Below are 21,564 nucleotides of genomic sequence, written 5' to 3' on the forward strand. Positions count from 1 at the left end.
GACATAAACTAAGCCCAGAAGACCAAAGGAAAACACTTTCAGTGTCTATTCCACCTCTGCCCTACTCTCCTGTCAAGGTAGAATTACTAATAACTTGTTAGAGAAGTTGGGGCTGCTGGGCTTCCTAGATCCATGAATCAGCTGCTAAAGGATCTGCCCATCCCTGAACTCTACATGCCACAAAGTGCAGTGTCTGTGCAGCATGAGGAAACAAAAGCTTTGTTTCACTGGTGTGACATTTACTGTGTGTGCATGTGTCCATTCGTGTCTAAGTCCTTGTATGTGTTTGTATGTCCTATCTGGGGATCTGTAACAAAAGCTCAGCAGGTCCCTCCTTAGTAGTAGTGTCAACAATCCCACAACATAGCACTCTGCACACAGCAGGAAATAAAAATCTACTGCTCCACTGGCAATACCAGTGGCCTAAATGAAGACAAAAGAGAGCTAGCAAGCAAAACAAAAGTGGGAAGGGCATCATCTGCAAAGACGGAGGCGCTTAGCCCAGGCAGCCAAACAAATGGTCAGCATTAGACGGCCACAGCCTAGAAGTCTGCCAGTTAATAGCTCCATCACTTTAAATCTCACTCTCCTTCCCGCCAGGACAGCTGTTCCCAGGACTCTCGGATTACTTGTTGCACAAGCTTTCTACTTAAGGGAGGAGGCGGGCTGAAAAAAAAATTCTTTTCTCTGTAACAGTAGCAGAAAGCTGCTGGAAATGTCATTATGGCAGCCATCAGGAAAGACAGGAGCACAGCACCCATGTGGGACCATAGGAGGACTTTTATCTTAAAGATGAGGGCTATGGAGACAGTAGCTCAAACATGTGTTTGTGTGAGGGGTCAGAGTTCCCTAATATCCCAAAGATAAGCCATGCTATTCAGCATCATGTCAGGATCAGTCTCTGGGATTGTCTTTTGATTACTTAGATTCTTAGAAAAGGCCGCAAAATCTTAGGAGGAATGATCTAGAAAATACAGGAAGCACAAAAAATCCAGAGGAAAGGCAAATCTGAAGCTTGGCTGGCAATGAAAGTGAAAAGTCAGTGGCCACCAAGAATGCTAATGGAGCCCCAAGAATACATTCATTCACCCCATTCACCCTACTGAAGGCAGTGGCCCCAGTTCAAGTCGAAAGTGGCTTAGAGCCAGCGCTTCCCAAAAGGCTAGGATGCAGCTCCCCCTGCTGGTTCATAAGGAAGCAAGGCCAGTGTTTAGGTTAGAATGAAAAGGGGAAAGAATAGGGAAGAGGCTCTGAGGTCAGTCACTTTGCACATGGTAACTTCTGCAGTCTGTGTTGAACAAATGCAGAACAAACCGATGTAATGGATTACATTTCCTTAGTAATTACATTGCAAATTAAAAACAAGGCAGTACAGAGAACTGTCCCCTGGAAAGGTCCCAGTCTATTCCATGACCCACAAAAATACTCCCTTAACTCTCAATTTCTTTGGGCAGAGGTGAACCTGTGCAAATAACTTGAACCAAGAGAGTTCATCCTAGCTGCTTTAAGGGAGTGTTGACCATCCTTGAAACAATCAGGTCATTATTCCACAGTATTCCATGGAATACTGACAAGAGCTGTTTAAGCTCACAGACCCCTCTTCCCACTATAAACCTCACACACACCAGCACATTTAGTAGAGCACAATTAAGACCCTAGGGCTGGTTCCTAGGTGAACTGTAATTTATCTTTGCTCAGCTGATGGAACCTGACCTGCCTAGAGGTAAACCCACTCACACAAGTCATGTGTCAGGCAACTCAGGTATACACCATGCCTTTTCCCCTATCTTTCCCTTGACGCCTATGTGAGAACCTGCTCCTCTGGGAACAATGAAGAAAAAGTATACATCTGGGGAAAAAAAAACCTGTTCCCATCATTACCACCTGCTCCCACCTCCAGCTCTGCAGCTGTTGCTCAGAAAGAACACAGGAACTGAACACTCTTGTATAGGCCCAAAGAGCACAAGAAAGGGCCAGGAGAAGAGCAAGACATACATGTTCTAGTGCACAGATAGAGCAGAGGTGGGAAGGAACAGCCAATACAAAACAGCATTGAGCACACTGTGGAAAAGAAAAATGGCAATTCCCAGGGTTTAGAGACCAGGGCTCAAAGCTGACTGATTATGCAGGCTGCCAGATTCAGGTGACTTGGCTCTACTCTCTGCTACAATGTGGCCAAAACTGCTTCCATGCCAACTATGATGCCAGAACATAGAAAGGGGAATAGGAGCATTCCACACCAAGGTTGACTGGGACCTTAACACCTACAGTCCTCAGGTCTGCCCTCTACCCTCATGGAAAGAAGAAACTGCTGCTGTACAGGGTGTCTTGCTAGCCCTGCAGTGAGAAAGTTAATATGGTGAATGGGTAGCCAGCAGGGCCCAGGCAGTTCTCAGAGACCTCCAACTCTGAGCTCTTGAACAACCTGGACAAAGGACTACTATGAGGGATGAGTGGGGTGGTTTGATAAGATATTTAAACAGGAGTCAACTAACCTGTTTCAGAGTCTTCGCTGTCAGAAGAGCTGGATTCGCTGGTGCTCTCTGACTCAGATGATGAGAAGCCCTTCATCTTGGAAGAACCAGCAATCACATCAACTTTTTCAGCTGTAACCCAAATAGACCAGAATCAGAAAGAATACCTGCCCAGGCAGCTGCTGCTAGCCACAGCATACTCCCACTGTCCAGAGGATCAGTGGGAAGCACATTCCCCATAGCCTTATAGACTGTTCTTGACAGCTTCTACCAGTCCAGACCCAGAGAGCCACACATTGTTCTCAATGGTAGCCTACTACACACTAGCTAGAACAAAGCTTGTGCTGTAATTTCAATCATTCTCTTATAATACCCTCTGAATGGTTTCTCATGGATTCAGAAGACCGAGCAGAGCAGTAATTTCTTCATACAATATACGACTAGCCTTGGATAAATAGGCACTCTTTATATAGGGTATTATGTCCAATGCATAGCAAAACATGCAAAGAGCTCAAGGGTTCTCCTAGCCTTCCTTCCTGTTTAGTTGCATGAGTGAAGCCCAAATAATGTCACTAAACAGCAGATCCAGAGCAAAGTTCTAAGGACTAAGAAAGCAGTATAAAAAAATACTTTGACAGGTATCCTAAGCTGAACCCTCTAGCACTAAGAGGGAAAGGTATACAGCAATGTGAAGCATACATAAAATGGAAGAGATGTCTGGAAGGCTGGTAGTAGTAGACATCACTTCTGCTTGCAAAAGTGGGGCTGAGTACTGAACTAACGTAATTACACATTCCTGGGACATCCAGGCACCCCTTTCCTCCTGGCCTCACTTCAACAGAGGTGGGAGATCACTTCTGGAAAAGACTGTATGGCTATCTAACAGAGAAGTAAACAGCTGCTGTCAAGACAGGTTCAAGAAGGCTTCAGGAAACCACCAAAGAGGTCCAGAAAAGAACCGACAAACCAGGATCCAGTGTGGTATCATCCTTTGGGTATCTATGGCAAAGGTATAGAATTCATATATGTGGGGATGGAGATGAGCGAGCGGTGTTTCAAGTGTGGAGTGCTATGTTGGAAAAGGGCTAAGGGTTTCCACAGAAAGGATCCTTATACAGAGAGTTCCCAAGTATACCTTGAGGTTTTCTTTTCTTCCGCAAACAAGAAGTGACATAGCGTTCCAACTCTCGCAGTGTGGACGGTTTCAAAGTCTCAAAGTCAATCTCAATCTCATCAGGGTTGGAGTTCTTGAGTGATGGCTCCCTTGACTGGATGATATGTACTACACGGCCCAGCTTCTCACCAGGAAGTTTGTTAATGTCTAGACTTAGCTGCCTCTTCTCCTCATAGGACATGGGCTTACACTTGTCCTCTTCCTCTGATTCATATGTGGGAGGGGGCTTGCTCTTCATGGGTGCTGGTTCCTTCTTGCTATGAAGGGATGATACAGACAGTTAAGAATGGGTTTCCTGAGGAAGCTGTGCACACATCCCTCCAAAGTGTGTGGGTGGGTAGGGGTTGACTGCCCACACCCAACCGGAAATAGAATTTAAGGCTACTAGCAATCAGAAAGACCAGCAGGAAATAATGGCAGGCCTCAGGAGCTGAAGCTTTGCTATGGTTGCAAGGTGGCTACTTGCACCCTCTCTACTCAAACACAGTGATATACCAAAGTTCATGAAGGGAAAAAAGCAGAGGGAGAAATAACAGCAAAGTGCTTATGACAGGGCACCAACCAGGACTGGTGGCTGCATCAACAGAGTGATCTTTGTCCCTACCATACATGGGTTTCTGGGGTCACCACTACCAAAGACAGAAAAATTGGGAAGCACATACCTCACATTGCTGTTGCTGCTGTTATTTTTCTTTGTCTTTTTCGGAGGAAGTTCCTTGGCTTTGCTTTTCTTATTTTCCTCTACTTCCTCTTTCTTTTTGTGCTTTTCCTTTTTCTTTTCCTTCTTGTCCTTCTCTTTTTTCTTTGGTTTGTTCTGCTGGGGCTGTGAGAGGGCTGCAAGCTGTTCATGCACTGCTTTGAGCTGTGGAGCAAGCAAGCAAATAAATAAATAGATAGATAAATGGGTGAATCAATGAATAAATGAATGAATGAATGAGATCACAACTGGGACAGGCCTTTAGTCTCCTTCCCTCATTTGGGAGGCAGAGCAAGGTAAATCTATATAAGTTCTAGGCCAGCCAAGGCTACAGTGGAAACCTGTTGCAAACACAAACTAACCCACCTAAACCCTGGGGTACAGCTCTATGTAATGGAAATAGTGTATGCTTGGGTATCAGGCCGTGGGCATGGGAGAAACATAAGATAGGCTGCCATGGACCTGCCAAATTAATGAGATCCCTAAAGTGGCCACCCACTACTCGATCTCCAAGGATTGTTACATCTCTATAACAGGAGCTTCTCAAGTTGACATAAGCTAAACTACCTAGCTATCTTAGTCCCAGAATGTTTCTGAGAAGGTTTCTAAGCTAGGTAAAGAGTGTACTGAAAGGGGGCTGGAGAGATGGCTCAGTGGTTGAGAGCATTGCCTGCTCTTCCAAAGGTCCTGAGTTCGATTCCCAGCAACCACATGGTGGCTCACAACCATCTGTAATGGGGTCTGGTGCCCTCTTCTGGCCTGCAGGCATATACACAGACAGAATATTGTATACATAATAAGTAAATAAACAAATATTTTTAAAAAAAAAGAGTGTACTGAAATACTGGGGCTTGGTGACCAACTCAAACATTAAGGTTACTGTAGGCAGGCAGCTTCAGGATTCTGAAGCCCATGTGTCCAGAAAATATCATGCCTGAGTCCTACTTAAACACAGAGCCCGTACTTCCACAGGATTAACATTCCATTGACTAAGAGGAAATGCCACAAGGGAATTTTTGAAAAAGCAGAATCAAGAACATCTCTTGGAAACCTGAGAAACTACCCTGGCCTCTGGGGCATAGAACCACAGGTTCTCTTACCTGCTCCTGGAGCTCAGCCAGCCGCTGGGCTCGCTCTTCCTCAGAATCATCAGTGGAACTGTCACTGTCAGAGGAACTATCACTGCTGCTGTCACTAGATGAGGGTGGGGCCACCACCTTTGTAGGGGGTGGCACAGCAGGGGAGGACACTGTAACTACTGGCTCTTCAGGCTCATCAGGCATCTTGGCAAAGCGCATTTCAAACACATCCTATGGAGGAAAAGCTATGCCTATGAGGATGTTCAGCTTTTAGAGCTTCTTCGACCAAATCAACAAGAAGTAAGAGATTATAGGATAGCCCCATCCCCGCACACGTGCTCAAGCACACAAGGCATTACAACCAGTCCTGATCTGGCTGAGTATTCATTCCCTAGAGGATATACAGAGAGTCAGGTGAAAGACTAGTCTGAGAACATTAGTTTGAAGGTGCTCAGTAAGCAGTAGGCCACAACCAAAACTACTCAGAAAACATGCCCGTGAGTCTTCTATCAGGCCTGTAGCTGTCTGACAGGAGCACTTGCTGGCCTTCCCAAAGAGAGAAAACAGTACTGGCAAAGGCTCTGAGTTGAGCATTCATGGCAGAATTCACGTATCTGCATCTGCCTTGCTGTAACTCAAGCGTGATCCATGTACGCTTAATTGAGCAGATACAAACCCTCGGCTCAGGCACCTCCAGCAATGCTGGGGAGTGGAATGGGATGTTTATGACAGGTATTAGGAAGGAGGAGTATCTTGTGTGGTAATAATCAACTAAAAGAGAAGCCAGTAATTTTGAGCACAGCAACTAACTTCAAGAGACTCTCAAGACCAGCTGAGAGTTACATGGAGTAATAATACAACTCATGGAGCAGTACCCCTTGCTTTCGCTCACAGGGATCAAGTCAAGCAGCAAACCAACTAGCAGACCCCACCCACCCACCCACCCATGGTGGAGACTCCACAGTCAATTCAATGACGACTTGCAGAACAGACATGTAAGGAATAAGGCAGGCTTCCCAGAAAGATCTTCTTTAAGAATGAAATAAAATGAAGGATAGATCTAGGAGGAATTAAGAGAAGAGAAGGAGAAGGGCATGTTATGATCAAAATACATTGTATTAAAATTTCAAAGAATTAATAAAAGAATAAAACGATAGGTGTAGCAATTCACACTGAAGGAACATTCCTTTTTCTGTGTCCCTGCTTCAAAAGATGTGTGTGTAGTCAAGAGTTTTCCTGTCATGCAGCTGCTCTCAAATAATCACTCAGAGACTTATATTTACTGCAAATGTTCAGCCAATAGTTCAGGCTTGTCACTAACTCATTCTTACAACTTAACTCATTTCTATTAATCTATGTGCTGCCTCAACACTTGTGGCTTTCATCTCTGTCCTATTTGTCTGACTTGTTCTCTAGCTGGCTGGCAACTCCTATGACTCCACACTTCCTCATCCCATCATTCTCGATTTGATTGTCCTGCCTAACTTTATCCTGTTTAGCTACTGACGAGACAGGTTACTTATTAAAGCAACCATAGTGACATAGTAACAGTGTAAAGGAGGATTATTCCACAGCAAGTATGCACACACATCTGTGTATTTGCTGTGAGAGATGTGGTGGCTAAGTACTAAAGTTAACACTCAGGAAACACTCAACTTTCTTCCAGATGCCTGTCCTGAAAGCTCCATAAACAGGCATCTAGGAGAAGATGTCCTCTACAGCAGGTATCCATGTAACTATGGTACTGTTTCTCACATTTGCAATACCATTATGTAAAGCTTGGCATCCTTCTCCCACACTAAGGTCTTATCTGGCATTCTGTTCTGTGTAAGTGTAGCTGATCAAGTATTAGGCATGCACTAATTTCTTAATTAGAAATAAATTAGAGCAAAGCCCTGGTGAAATGTATACAACAGGAGGTGATCAGCACTGGACGAGACAGAAGACCATGTAAGAAAGGGGTGTCAAACCAAAGCAGAGGTCCCTACTGAAACAACTAAGATTCCTATTCCCAAAACACTTGCCATGTGGCAGAAGCTCAATCCACTACTCAGTATCTTTAACACAGATAGGTTATGGCCCCTCAAAAAGCAGTCAGGCGGTAGTGGCATAAATCTTTTACTCTAAATCCTAGGCTGGTCTACAGAGTACATTCTAAGGCAGTCAGGGCTACATAGAAAACCTGTTTCCAAAATCCAACCCCCCGACACAGACACATATGCACACATGCAGCTAGAGCCACAGGTGTCTGTTAAGACGGGCCTAGGGCTGAGCAGTGGTAGCATGTGCCTTTAACCCCAGAACTTGGTAGGCAAAGACAGGTGGACCTCTGTGGGTTCAAGGCCAGCCTGGTCTATATGAGTTCCAGGGCAGTCTCCAAAGTACAGATACACTGTCTCAAAAGAACGAAAAACAAAAGACCAGAGCAATATAATAAGTGCCAGGACTCTGTAAGGGAAATGATCAATTCTCCTTCCCAGAACACAGGGAAGACTCAAGGGAAAGCTGTATCAGGCCTTGTATCTATATCTACCCTTCCTAGGCCAACTTGAATTTTCTTTTTAAATTAAAGATTTATTTCTTATATATACAACATTTTGCCTCCATGTATGCCTGGAGGCCAGAAGAGGGCACCAGATCATATTACAGATGGTTGTGAGTTACCATGTGGTTGCTGGGAATTGGATTCAGGACCCCTGGAAGAGCAGCCAGTACTCTTAACCTCTAAGCCATTTCTCGAGCCCTTGAAATACCCTTTACCATAGAGAAATTTCCCTTCTTTTCAAAACTGGCTGTTATGGACACAAGTAGGGTGAACAGCACTCTGAGGTTCCTTCCATTCTGTAAGTGCTCTGACTTGTCCAAGACTGAGACCAAATAACAAGTAACACGTGACAAGAAGCTGGTCAAGGTGAAAAAATAGCATCAAGCAGAAATAGAGCTACTGGCTTCCAAAACATGTTCAGTTATATGACTCATCCTTTTCTTTTTGTGGGACCCAGGAATCCTGCTCTACTAGAGGTAGAAGCATCAGGAAAACACAGAGCTGTGGGAAGACGACCTTGAGACCCTTAAAGAGCAGGACCATCACTGAACATAAAGCAGTACACTAAGAGGAAACAGCAAGGGAGCAGAAAGAATTAGGAGCGACTAGAAAAGATGTGTAGAACCTCACTCAGGAGAACAACTAGGTCAAGAAGAGAACATAGATGGCTGTAATGGGGCAGTGACAGGAAGACAATGGTTTCAGGAGCAGTAACAATAGCACCCAAAAGGAATATAACAATCAGATCTCTTATTGAGCTCAAGGTAGGTTCAGTTACAACCTGCCCTAAAATTCCATGTCTAGAGTGGACATGACATCCTCCTCTGCTCATCGCAGTCCAATGGTTTTAGAGCAAGTATTTTGTGTGTATGTGTGTGTTAGAATATTAAGTAGCCTACCTAGCCCAGGCTGTACATGATGCATAATGGAAAGATAAAAGGGGGCAGATGAAGCTCTCTGAGTTTGTGGTCATCTTGGTCTACTACAGAGAAAGTTCCAGAACAGCCAGAGCGACAAAGAGAAACCATCTCATATAAACAAAACAAAAGCATAAAAGTCCTTTCAGTCAAATTCAGACGCTAGGTTGTCTGTCCAAATGGTCTCAGATGAACCAGTCCAGAAATCAGAGATGTAGGTACAAACCCAAAAATGAAGTAGATGGATCCTTTTCTACATTACTTTTCCAAGTAAATTCTACTCTTGTAGCACAACCTAATTAAGAAACCAAAGTGGATCTCAATACTCATTTTTAAAAATTTTGTTTTTGAGTGTATGTGCCTGTGTGAATATATACTTATGGGGAGGGGGTGTGTGTGCACACTTGTATACCAGAAGAGGACATCAGGTATCTTCCTAAATCACTCACCCATTTCCTTAAGAAAGCCTTTCCCAGAACCTGGGGCTTATGTTTTCTTGAGTAAGAAGCTAGCAAGGGTTAGTTATTCTGCTGTCTCCATTCCCCTCAGAATTGGGGTTACAAGAATGTACAGGATGCCTGGTTTATTATATGGGCATTGAGATCCAAATTCTAGTCCTCATGATGCACAGAAAGCACTCTTAACCACCTAGTCATTTCTCCAGTTTCATCCCTTCAGCATTTCTTAACGAGGTAAGCAAGGGTGAAAGTTTTGTGGGCCCCTTTCTAACCACTTACAGCATTCTAATAAGGGGGCATTTAGAGAAAAACACAAAGCACAAAGATTCTACAAACACAACTGCTTTCCAGAAGAAAAACTCCCTGGCAAAAGATAATGCTACTTTCAGAAATATTGGCAAAGAACCTCCACCCCTGCCTCAAGTAGATCTTCTTGAGTCGGCATCTTATCTAAGTTGAGCTTGTTATCAAGACAATGCTTAGGAAGAACTCATCTCTTGAGGCTGCTACGTGGCAAATAGCTTGGTGATCATAATGTGACTTAAAATGACATGCTTGGACAACTTCACACACTAAGAAGAAAAAGGCATACAGGCACATAAGCACACAGACAGACAGACACACACACACACAGTCCTTAAACAAGACACCAAAATGTAAAGCAAAAAAGGGGGGGGGGCCTTCAGAGAAGTAGAAATTGCAAAGAGGAAGTATTGGCAAGGTCCCAGGACAGGGGAAAAAAAAATCCAAAAAGGAAAGCTAGATGAATAATACAATGGTTCCTTTTTCTTTCCCCTCTTTAATAAAGTAGTTCAAAGCAGGGAGGTGGTGCACACCTTTAATCCCAGCACTCAGGAGGCAGAGGCAAGCAGATCTTAGTGAGTTCAAGGCCACCCTGACTTACAGAGCAATTCCAAGACAGGCTCCAAAGCTACACAAAGAAACCCTGTCTCAAAAACCAAATAAAGAAATAAATGAAGTTGCATTTTTCTAGGCTTTGAGTTTTTTTGAGCTTTGCAGTTTCCTAAATGGGGGCAAGTAAACAGCACGGATATCAAATCTTGGCCCTGGCTTCAAGAAACTGTGTAGGAGATGAGGTGACCTAAGTTCCAAGTCTGAAGGCACATTGCCACTTGGTGGACTTGTTTAAGAATAGCAGACAGCTGGGTAGGGTAGAGCATTATCTTTAATCCCAGCACTCAAAAGGCAGAGTTAGGGCTAGCCAGAGATATACAATGAATATCTCTAATAAATAAAAATTTTTAGAGAATTATAGTAAAACTAAAAAGCCTGAATTCCATAAGGACTAGTAAATGACAGATTAGCACCAAACTGATGAGGAAACACTAGACCCCAGTGCAAGTCAGAAATAACAACTTTCCGGGCACTGGAGAGATGGCTCTGTGGTTAAAAGCACTGGATGTTCTTCTTACAGAGGATTTAGGTTTGGTTCCCAGCATCCACAAGGTGACTGACAGCTCACAACTTCCGACTAGTCAATCTGCTACCCTATTCTGGCCTGCACAGACATGCAGTTAAAACGCCTATATACATAAATGTAAAACAACTCAAAACAAAACAAAACAAAAATCCTTCTAGCCCGAGCATGCACTTGAATTTTAAGAGCCAGTTCAACACTAACAACAATCCTATCAAGCTATCGTCCAAACTGAAAAGTTCTCTGCACCGAAGGCAAATGATTGAAGTGTCGAAATTCTGGTGAAAAAAGAAGCTATTGATATCATGTAGCATGTAAGTGAAGCCAACAGAAGTAGGAAGGCAAGGAATCCTGGGAATGAAATGGTCTCTGTGTGACAAAGACCAATGAGTCACCAATAGCTTTGCAAATTCTTTTTTTTTTTTTAAGCTTTGCAAATTCTTATCTCTGGCCTGAAAGTACCTAGAGACTGCTACAAGACCTAAGGAAACCTTGAGATCTACAATCAACATACCTGTGTCTCTTAACAGCAGGTTGCTCAGCCTACAGACCACTGACCCGAGAGCAATAGCAACCAATGCACTAAGGAAGAAATGGCTGGGAATTATGATCTTATATGTTTCCTTTAAAAAAGGCAGGTCTGGAGGCTGAAGAGATGGCTCAGTAAGACTGTACTTTACAGGTCTCAAGTTCAGTTCCCAGTACCCACGTCAGGCAGTTCATAATTCCCTTTAACTCCAAATCCAAGGCATCCGGTGTCCTCTTCTTGCCTCTGTGGGTACCCATATACATGGCATACAGACACATACATAAAAATAAAATTAAGAATAATAAGTAAAAGGCAGGTTATAAAGGTATTAAATATTGCCTTTATTCTCCAATTTTAACCACCATTAACCCACTTAAAGTCTCCTCCAGGTTGCTGAGAAAGAGAAAGAGAAGAAGAAAGAAAAGCCAGTTGCAGTGGCTCACATCTATAATCCCAGTACTGGAAGGCTGATACAATAGGATTACTGATAGTTTGAGGCCTGCCTGCCTGGGGTACAGTATGAGACCCTGTCCATAAACAAATGAAAAGAGGAAGTAGTTCACACATTCAATTCGTGACCCTGTCCATAAACAAATGAAAAGAGGAAGTAGTTCACACATTCAATTCGTGTACTCTTCAGAACTGTTAACTTTAAGAATAGAGCATGGGAACTACATCCGTTAGGATCTATGACCACACAAACCAACATATAAACAGCCACTTTGCAACTAAAAGGCAAATGAAGGTTTCCAAGGCTGATGGAAAAATACCCCACTACTCTGGCTCACATGTGAATACAACTGTGGCAAAATGTCTACATTTGGGAGTGCCCTTGCACACTTAAGACAGCTAGGTCTCTTCTATTTTGGAGAGACTGGGGCCAGGCACAACATGCATGTTTTTTTAACACAACACCAGAGCAACTGAATGTAGATGGAGAAGGGAGAAAGAACTTCCAGTGGGAACAAAACCAGCCACCCTATTTTAGTTTTAACAACCCTGACTTAAAATGTATATATGCCATTACTTAAGTTGTTACGTATGTTGTTCAGAAGAGTTGGACGGGGGAGCTCTGCTAGTTCGATGTCAGCCTAGTCTATACTGAATTCCAGGACAGTCAGACCTACATAAGAGAGATGCTGTCTCAAAAAAGAAAAAGAAAACAAAGGAAGGAAGAAAGGAAGGAGGAGAAAAGAACCAAACAAGCAAACAACAACACACCTCCTCCCCAGTCCCGCAGCATTATTATGAGTGAAATAACAGAATTACGATCTGCCCAGGCCCATATAAGGTATGGCCTATCATTCTCAGAGCCTCACCTGGAGTTTTCGAGCCATGGCTACCACTTCATGGTCAGGGGGGTTGTACTTGTAGCAGTTGGAGAACATCAATCGGACATCAGCACCAAATTCCTGGGCATCTCTGTACTCACGAGACTCTAGTTTAGACTGGAAATATAAGATAGATCCTAGTTAGCCATGTCTGTTACTGTTCTAAATAAAGGAGGGTGGAGTGTACAATGCCACGGTGATGTTTGTGGAAATAAAGGTAGCCTCTTAGTGGTCCTCAGTTTAATCCTGGCTAGGAGAGGAGAGAGGGGGACACAGACAATAGGCTGTCAATCCAATTCTCAGTATGAGACAAAAAGACTGTCAAGTCACAGAGCTAGGAAATGACCTCTTAGCACCAAGCTTACCTACTGAGGTCACTAAGGTCTAAAGGGAAATTGAACACACAGAGCCCCAGAAGAGATTATGCCAAAGCTGATGAGAAGATTAAAAAGACTGGATCCAGTTCTGATTTTGTATGTACTTGTTTTGAAGGTACAGAATAGAACTTAGTTCAAGGAACACAGCATTGTTTCCTGTTTGAGTAATGTTCTTCTACTTGTAAGAGAAAAATAATTATTTTAAAAAAAGAAGGAAAAAAAGCCTTAAAAATATTTTGATAAAGATGTTGGTAGATGGTGCTGTGTCTCCTACATAGAAGACAGCAAAGCCTTGCCCATCACACTAAACCCAGAGCACCCAAAGTCTCTTAGTACATCTGCCAGGTGCACAGTGGCATTGAGAGAGTCTCAGAGTGTGCATCTTACATCTCCTTATACAAAAAAGAGGCAAAACCACTACCTAAAACAAAATGGCCGAGTATATTAGGTTAGTGTGTGTTTCAACAAGGTCCTGCAGGGACACCCGCAGATTTATTGGGTTGGTCTAAGAGAAATCCTTCTCTGCCCACCATCCCAGGAACCTGGTGGCTAACCTTGATTGTGCTCATGTCCATGGGATGTTTAATGATGTCACAGTAGTCATGCAGACCCAGTGCCTCCACATCCACAGGCTTGTAGAAGGGCCAGGCATAGGCAGCATGTTTCTTGGCAAACATCTCCTTGAGGATGCCACTGCAGCACTTGAGTTGCTCAGAGATCTTGCTGCTCTTCTCTGGTGCTGGGTGCTGCTGTGAGTCCGGTACGTCCTTCTTTGGGGGCTTCACAGGTCTGCTGCTCTCCCGCCGAGGACCCAGCTTGGAGGTCTTGGGCTCTGGGGCCAGTGAGGGCGGCTCATGAATGGGGTCGATGGTGGTGGGGGTGGTGGTATCTGCTTTCCTCTTCACCCCTTTCTTTGTCTGCCATGAGCACAGGCACAAAAGGCTCAATCAGAGGCTCTGGCCAGTACAGTTGCTCTTCAGGATCACCTCTGAAACCAAGCCCTGACTAGGCTCCCAGCTCAGGACAGGTCCTAAAGTAACTGCACAGAGACCCTGTCATACCACTGCTTTTCAAAGCCAGGACAGGACAAGACAGAAACAGAAAAGCACAAAACTGAGTATTTGCTCCTTTAGGGGCCACAGAACCTACTGAAGAGGTTTCCTGTTTAATACCAGGGTCTTGCCCACAGAGCCCACAGAAGGAACAACTAAAAGAAACTACCTGTCTCCTTCAAGCCCATCTCTGGTGGCAGCAGTTCACCAGTGCCCAGGATGCTCACCTTCACAGGCTGTGGGGTGGCTGCGATGATGGGTGGGTGACTCTGCACAGGCTGTGGAGCTGGAGCAGGTGGGGGTGGTGGCTGGGGGGGTACTGGTGGAGGCGTCTGAAGTGGCTGGGGAGGCACCACTGTCACGATAGGAGGCTGAACAATGAGGTCTGGGGTGACAGCAGGAAAGGGGTGAGTTGTGGCCTGCACAGGTGGAGGAGGGTTCTGTTGAGGTGTCTGGGTCTGCGGAGGAGTTGATGCTTGAGTTGTGTTTGGTACCGTGGATACACCAGGCTTTGCTGTCCCTACCAATCATAAGAAGTGGGAGGTTAAAGGGTATTCTGGGATACACTTGCTAACCCTGACAAAACATATTTATGTGGAACATTTGCTTTAGTGATTAAGACCATCCTGAACATTCCAGACATCACTACGCACCAAATGTATCCTTGTTTCCCCAGGGTTGAGGTTAGCAGCCAAACTTGCAAGGTTTCTTCAGAAACTAGCATGACTTCAACTCTCAAAGCCACTAGAATTAGTATACAATTTTTGCCTCTCAAGACAACCCAGGTTGTTTCCTTGATGATGTGCATCAACACAAAGTACACATGGCATACCAAATCAGTATAAAAAACAAAGGTTTGTAACTACAGCTCAAATGTGAGCTGATGGACCAGGGACTATACCCCATACTGCCACATCCTCTACACATTGGATGCTGTGGAAAGAGAACCCAACACCCTATAAAAGTTAGTTTTCAAAGCCTGTAATCACAGCAATGAGGCGGCCAAGGTACAAAGGACTGAGAGTTTGTGTCCAACCCAGGATATACAAATATAAACCCTATCTTAGGAAGAAAGGGAAGAAGTGGGGAAAGAGAAGAGAAAAAAGGAAAGAAAAGGCACTCTGCAGCTATGGCTGCCCTAGAGCAGTGTGTTGAGGTACCATATGAAGAGCAAGAGGAAAAGGATCTATTGAGTTTCCCAATTTTATTATCTAGTCACCAAGCTTGGGTCTCATCCAGACATTTCCATGCCTGCCCTGTGTACAAAGAATCCTAACTGCTGATCCCCAAAAAGTGAGGGGTAGACTCTGAATGTATGGGTAAGGAATGTGACTTATTATGTGTATGTGCCAAAAGAATAACCTGGCTTTGCATCATAGTGTACATCTGTAATGACAATACTCAAGAGACATGAAGAAAAAGAGTCTGAGTTAACATAGAGACCCTGTCTAAAAGGTGGAGAGGGAAGAAGGGTAGAAGGGGAGCATCCACGTGAGCGACTGGTTTTCTTTGGTTATTTCAAGAGCTACATTGGATTTAGTGTGTGTTTTTGCCACTTTGGAGCAAGGTGGAAGGCCAAGCTAAAAACATCTCTACAAAGAAGCAAACTCACTTCCAGGAGTCATCTGAAAACCATCACCCTTTTGCAGCTCAGAATCATAAAGGACATAGACATAGAGGAGGCAGAATGTGCAGACAGACAAGGAGTAGAGTAAGTTATTGGCTTCAAATGACTGCACATCAGAGGCAAACATAACTAGCAACTCAGATAATAAACCTTAAGATTTTAGGATTGGGACACTAGTTACAATACCCACTGGTCAGGTTAACTTCTTTATTCTAAAATGGAATAGCAGGGCTAGGATGAAACTCGATAGGTTTTTTCGTTGTTGTTGTTTTGTTTTTGATTTTTTTTAATCTACAACACTAAAGGTGAAGAATTCAAACAGTGCTTTCTTTATTACCTAAGTCCGTCAACCACTCAGGGCCCAGTGACTTCTGCCAGGGGGGAGTGGGGGGGGGGGACGACAGATTCGTGAGACCCCTGAAAACATAGGCAATACTGAAACTAAACCCATCCTGTTCAAACAGCACTCCAATATTTCCTATCACCACCTATGTCCCTCTAATCCCTGATATTCTTCTAAACTTGGAAAATAGACAAAGACGAGGGAGAAAACAGCTGATTTACTTGCTATTTCAAATACCCTACCTGTTTCTTTCCTCCCTCGTCCTCTTCCTTTTGTTTGGACTATCATGATCTCAGTTTCTTCTGTGGGCAGTTCATTTATTTTTTGCAAGAAGAGCTTCTCCAGAGCTTCTGCCATTAAGACGATGTCATCTCCAGGCTGGATGAGGAAACAGGTGGAGTAGAGCTGGAAGGACCCTTCTTCCCATCTTTGTGGACAGGACACCAAGGCCACCCCCATGCCCCAACACATGGAGCATTGATTGTATCCAGATTCCAAGGGGCCATAAAGGTTATGCTACTAGGTAACCCTAACAAGACCTCTCCAACTGTATTTCTTTCAGTTTTAAGCTCTAAGAAACCATCTTTGTGTCTTATGTACCTACCAACTTGGTTAATCTCTATAGAAGGCCCCTTTACTTTGGGGTTTCTTCAAATGCAACTCAAATCAATTCACTAGAAATAAATTACATAGCATTTCTTGTGACGAATGCTTTTTAGGGCTCCAGAGATGCTCCCCAATATACCCTAGAAGCAGCTCATTGGGGATTGGATGAAGCCTTTATCACAATGCCTTTATGGACTCCCACGCTAATCACCAAGTCCAAAACATGCTGTCCCCATTCAGCTCTCAACTAAGGGTCTCATCTGTACATTTTGCTATTCACCTGAGTGGTGAGAACTAAGGCTTTACAAAACACAGTAAACTTCAAGAAACTCACCTACCCATCTCTTCTGGGTAATTTTACCCACTACACGAGCAGAGGTCAAAAGCTGAGTTCTGTATAGTGTCTCCCTCCAGAGTCGTTCTATTTGAAAGGGTTGGTTTTAATCACATCTGTGGCCTGAACTGTAAACAAATGATCTGGCTTCATGGCATAGCCGAGCCGAAACGTTTGGCAAATGATCTGGCTTCATGGCATAGCCGAGCTGAAATGTTTGGCTATGGGGTTAGGAAGTGACCCTTGGGTCTATATGCAAGACCAGGGGGACACTCATTATGGCCATGTCCACAGTTCCAGGAGACTGTGACCCACAGAATAGGTGGGGGTCTGCAATTAACCCCACTGTACAAAACATTTAAGACTCTAGTTGCACAGGTTCTTTCATCTACCAATTTACACCATCCCAATAGACCATCTAGTGTCGTCTGTCCTCCTACGTTCTCTATCAGACATGCTCAAGAACTTAAATAAAATCCCCAGAGTACTAGAGGCAGGCACTTCAGGCTAATAAGGATAGTACCCTCCTACACCCTGTCCTACACACGGGTCCCATCACCCTACTTCTGCAAGTATCTTACTATCATATTTACAGCCCAGTTGCTCCCAGCAACCCCGCCCCTAGGATCCTGACAAGTGTCCCATTTTTACTTCTTCTCATTCCCAAGCTGGACCCCTGCCCCTCGCCACATCTCACCTTGTTGTAGATGTAACAATTTGTAAACATAGTGTTGAAGTCCTGGATACATTCCTGAGCATTCCAGTAATAGTTGTTTTCCAAGCGCTTCTTTATTGTTCCCATATCCATGGGTGTTTTAATGATCTTATAGTAATCCTGAGAAACAGATCAAAGAAGGCCAGAGTCACTTGAGCAGTCATCATGCTGGACTGGCCTACCTATGCTTAAGCCCCTCTCTCACCACACTCAAAGATTTTTTCATGGTATCAGTAAGGAACTAAAGGTAAAGTGGGTAAAGGAGAGATTCCTAAACACTAGATGGCAAACGTACAACATAACAGGTCGTCTTCAAAAGAAAAACAAATGCAAATACTTTTAACTAAAAAAAAAAAAAGAAAGGAAAAGAGGGAGGGGTGGATAATTTTGTATATGCACAATACATCTTGATCATATTTGCCCTCATTTCCTAGTCCCCTCATTCACGCCTCCTTTTTATCCTTTTTAAAAAAAAAAATCACTAAGTCAAATTAGTGCTGCCTGTATGTACACGGGTAGGACCATTAGGAGCACCAGTAACTTCCCTGTGGACATATCCCCAAAGAAAACTGACTGTCCTTCCCCTAGCAGCCATCAATTGTCTTTACCTCCTCAGGTAGGAGTGGGTGGGGCCTTACAAGTTCCCAATCTCTTTCAGGGTGTAAAATATCCTTTCATTCTAAGTAAGTATCAGGGAAATCAAATCATGCAGCCTTTTTAAAAGGGACTGAGGGACAGAGGAGAGCACCAAGATACTGTCCCAGAAATAAAGTGGGCAATAAGGTTTTGAGTTGTGCCAACACCCATAAAGAAAAGGACACTATTATCCATGTATGAGGAGACACATACAGGTGCTCTGCTCTGGTAAGGGCTACATGTGCACAACCATACCAAAAGGCAACTCAAAACCAGACTTTTAAACCTATTTCATTAGGCCTCCTCCCTTCCCTAGAGAACTAATGACCAATTAATTAACCCCCGTGGAAATCTGGACAGATTTCATTTTGTGAACAAAACTCTGGGAATAGTATCTGGACCTCCATTGCAGACTGGCAAGTCGTTCAAGGGTAAAAAGGACAACAGTAGAGCAGGGGGATAAAAAGGAACTGAGAGCTAAGGGAGTAGGTTTAAGGTAGGACGAAAGGTCAAAATTACACGTGAAGACATAAACACATAATACAAAAGGTAGAACTAGAAGATAGCTCTAATAGCTCCTGAGAAGTATTAGCTCTTAGGCCACCAGCTGGTTAGATCCAGGTCTACTTAGAGTAAAGGTCTTAAGATCACTCTTGCCCAGCAGTCCTTCTTTGAAGACATGAAAATCAGTGGGATTCTAGAACTTAGAAGGTAAGGGTAGGATGATATGGAGCCCAAAGGCCAGACTAGACTAGGTAACAAGTTCACGGCCAGTCTGGGACATGCAAGACTCTGTCCTTAAGGGAAATTCTAGCACACTTTCACGAGTTCCAGTCTCTGCACTTGACAGATTCAAGTTTCACCTACCACACGATACTCACTAGTCAGGATATCCCTGTAACCTCCTCGCCTGAGTTCCCCGGCAATCCCCTGCCTTGGACTCTGCCTTTTGAGGCCTCTGTGCCTCTGCCCCTATTGTTTCTTCCTATAACAAAGTGACCTTCTGTTCTAGCTTCTTCAAACAGTGGTCTCACATCCTCGCTATCTTGCTCACATAATCGTAAATCTGGCTTCAACTTCTGTGTCACATCTTCCTACAGCCAGCAGGATGGTAGTGTAAGACCCTCCACATTTTGTCTCTCCGTGTTCTCTGTAGAAATCTGGGGACTGCTGTCTGCTGGCAATTCTCTTTTCCATAAGGCCTTTCTTTTAAAAGTTTATGGAACCCACCTTCCACCTCCTCCAGTTCCTTCTATCCCATCTGATCTAAGAATGCCGCTGTGATTGTCTCCTAAGGTCAGAAGATGTATTTGGTGGACAGTTACACAGTTACGGTTTTCAAGACAGGCCAGGGTAAGGTCTCGCATTTTGAAGAACCTGAACATCTGGCAGAGACTAAAGACACATGAAGAGTTCTAGTTCTCAAAGAACCAACTTGGATAATGGCTACTACCACATAACACATTTGCCAGGAGGGCATGAAAACAACACATTTCAGAGAGCAACTTAGAAAGATGAACACATTTGTTCCAACCACTCCCCGAGGTTCAATGAAGTAGTTCAGATTACAGAGCTGTCTGCTAGGGATGTATACAAATGGGACATCCGGAAAGAAGAAAAAAGGGAAGGGAGGGGAGGGGGGAAAAGGGGAGGGAGGAAGGGAAAAATCAAGATAAAGTATGTTCTGGTGGGCGATAGGAAGTGTAATATCTCTAGGGGACATATAACACAGTCCCCTTCAACCACGTTCTCTGGGAGATGCTCCAATATCTTTACTAGCTTGGCAGTGCTTTAGTGGTGCTGCAAGTAACTGCTATTGCAGTAAATCAGCTCCCTTTCTACACAGACTGACCAACCACAGCTTAGAGAAAGGGGGGGGGGGCTTGGACTACTAGCTGGAACTCTGACTTCAGCTCACCTTATTTTAATCTCTTCCCATACAACTTTCACTGGGGTACCAATTAACTAAGAAATAGTATGTCTAAGCCAGTTAGCTTCTCTTTTTCTTTTTGATTTTCAGGACTGCTATAACCATACACTGAAAGGCCACCGCGAATACTGGTGTTCAGAGTTCTTACCATGACTCTAAACCCATTTCCACCCTTATGCAGAATTTGCCTTCACCAGGAGACTGAGGGTGGTGGTAGCCCAGGCCCTGCCCAGCTACTCACAGGGAGGTTCAGCTTGACGGCATCCACAGGCTGCTGGAAAGGCCACGCAAACTGGTGTTTCCATAGTGTCTTGAGCACCACTCTGAGCAGATATTGCAGTTGATTGGTCTGCCTCTTGGGCTTATTAGGGTTGGAGGTCTCTGGGGGAGGAGGATTGGTGCTGGCTGCATTTGCTGGCTGGGGTTGGGCCTGGGCCTGCGTTGTAGACATTTGTGAGGTTTCTAGTCCATCCCCCATTACTGGCAGATTTCTCAATCTTGTCCCAGGGCCGCTCTCCGTAGACATGCTAGAGATCCCATCACATTCTTCACCAGGCACTCTACACAGAAAGAAAAAAAGTCACATCAGAGACATCACATGGACCATGCTAGAAATGACAAGTGCCCCTGGCTACAGACTCCAAAGACTGTGATCAATTGCCAGCAAATGGTCAGAATTTTAATAACCCAATTAAAAGGACCCTAGTGCCTCTCTAAGACTGGCTATCTAGCTAGGCCTGGTGATAAGGGCCTGTAATCCTGGTTACTCTGGAGGCTATGGAAGATAGTTTACCAAATTTAAGACCTGTTTGGACAACTCAGTACTAAGTCAGACTGTCTCAAAACAAAAAATAAAAAGGAAACTGGGTGAACATAGTTTAATAATACATGCCTATCACACACAATCCAATCACAACATAAAGTCTGACCATCTAGCAATCAACAGCCAGGGGAAGAGAACTCAGTAGAAGCCTATCAGGAACAAGCAAAGCCACCAAGAACTACAGAGTTCACAAGGAGAAGGTAGAATAAAGGTATGTTTTGCAAATCTGTATAACCCTTTCCTCATCTAAAGACCTTTAGAGGATGCTGGTAGCATGGCAGGGTAAAATTATATAAGCCCTTGTTTGTAACTGTGGCTTATGAAGCACCAAGTTAAGTCAATACTTCTATTTACGCCAGGGCTATAAAGGAAGGATCAGTAAGATAAGGCCTATTCACCTGACTTTAGACAGCTTTACAATTACTAAGAACATTTTCTGAGTAATTCAAATAATGCATGGTTACTGAGTAAAGAAATCT

At 44.0% G+C, this 21,564-nt stretch overlaps 1 protein-coding gene across 5 annotated transcripts in view; it reads right to left on the bottom strand.

Moving 5' to 3' along the window:
- Window positions 1-21,564, bottom strand: part of Brd4 (bromodomain containing 4) — a 74,884-nt gene that overhangs the window by 13,240 nt on the left and 40,080 nt on the right. For all 5 annotated transcript variants that reach the window (XM_085690740.2, XM_048439953.3, XM_085690741.2 and 2 more), the window contains 10 exons: window positions 20,504-20,822; window positions 17,679-17,816; window positions 16,284-16,419; window positions 14,299-14,591; window positions 13,574-13,936; window positions 12,631-12,759; window positions 5,446-5,655; window positions 4,311-4,510; window positions 3,610-3,905; window positions 2,496-2,606 (listed from right to left, as the gene is read on the bottom strand). In XM_085690740.2, the coding sequence (XP_085546866.1) occupies window positions 2,496-2,606; window positions 3,610-3,905; window positions 4,311-4,510; window positions 5,446-5,655; window positions 12,631-12,759; window positions 13,574-13,936; window positions 14,299-14,591; window positions 16,284-16,419; window positions 17,679-17,816; window positions 20,504-20,788 (2,161 nt within the window). In that variant the 5' untranslated portion in view covers window positions 20,789-20,822. Of the gene's footprint in view, window positions 1-2,495; window positions 2,607-3,609; window positions 3,906-4,310; window positions 4,511-5,445; window positions 5,656-12,630; window positions 12,760-13,573; window positions 13,937-14,298; window positions 14,592-16,283; window positions 16,420-17,678; window positions 17,817-20,503; window positions 20,823-21,564 lie in introns of those variants that run through there.

Source organism: Myodes glareolus, chromosome 6 (assembly GCF_982192425.1).
Source record: "Myodes glareolus chromosome 6, mMyoGla1.1, whole genome shotgun sequence".
Taxonomy (NCBI): Eukaryota; Metazoa; Chordata; class Mammalia; order Rodentia; family Cricetidae; genus Myodes; species Myodes glareolus.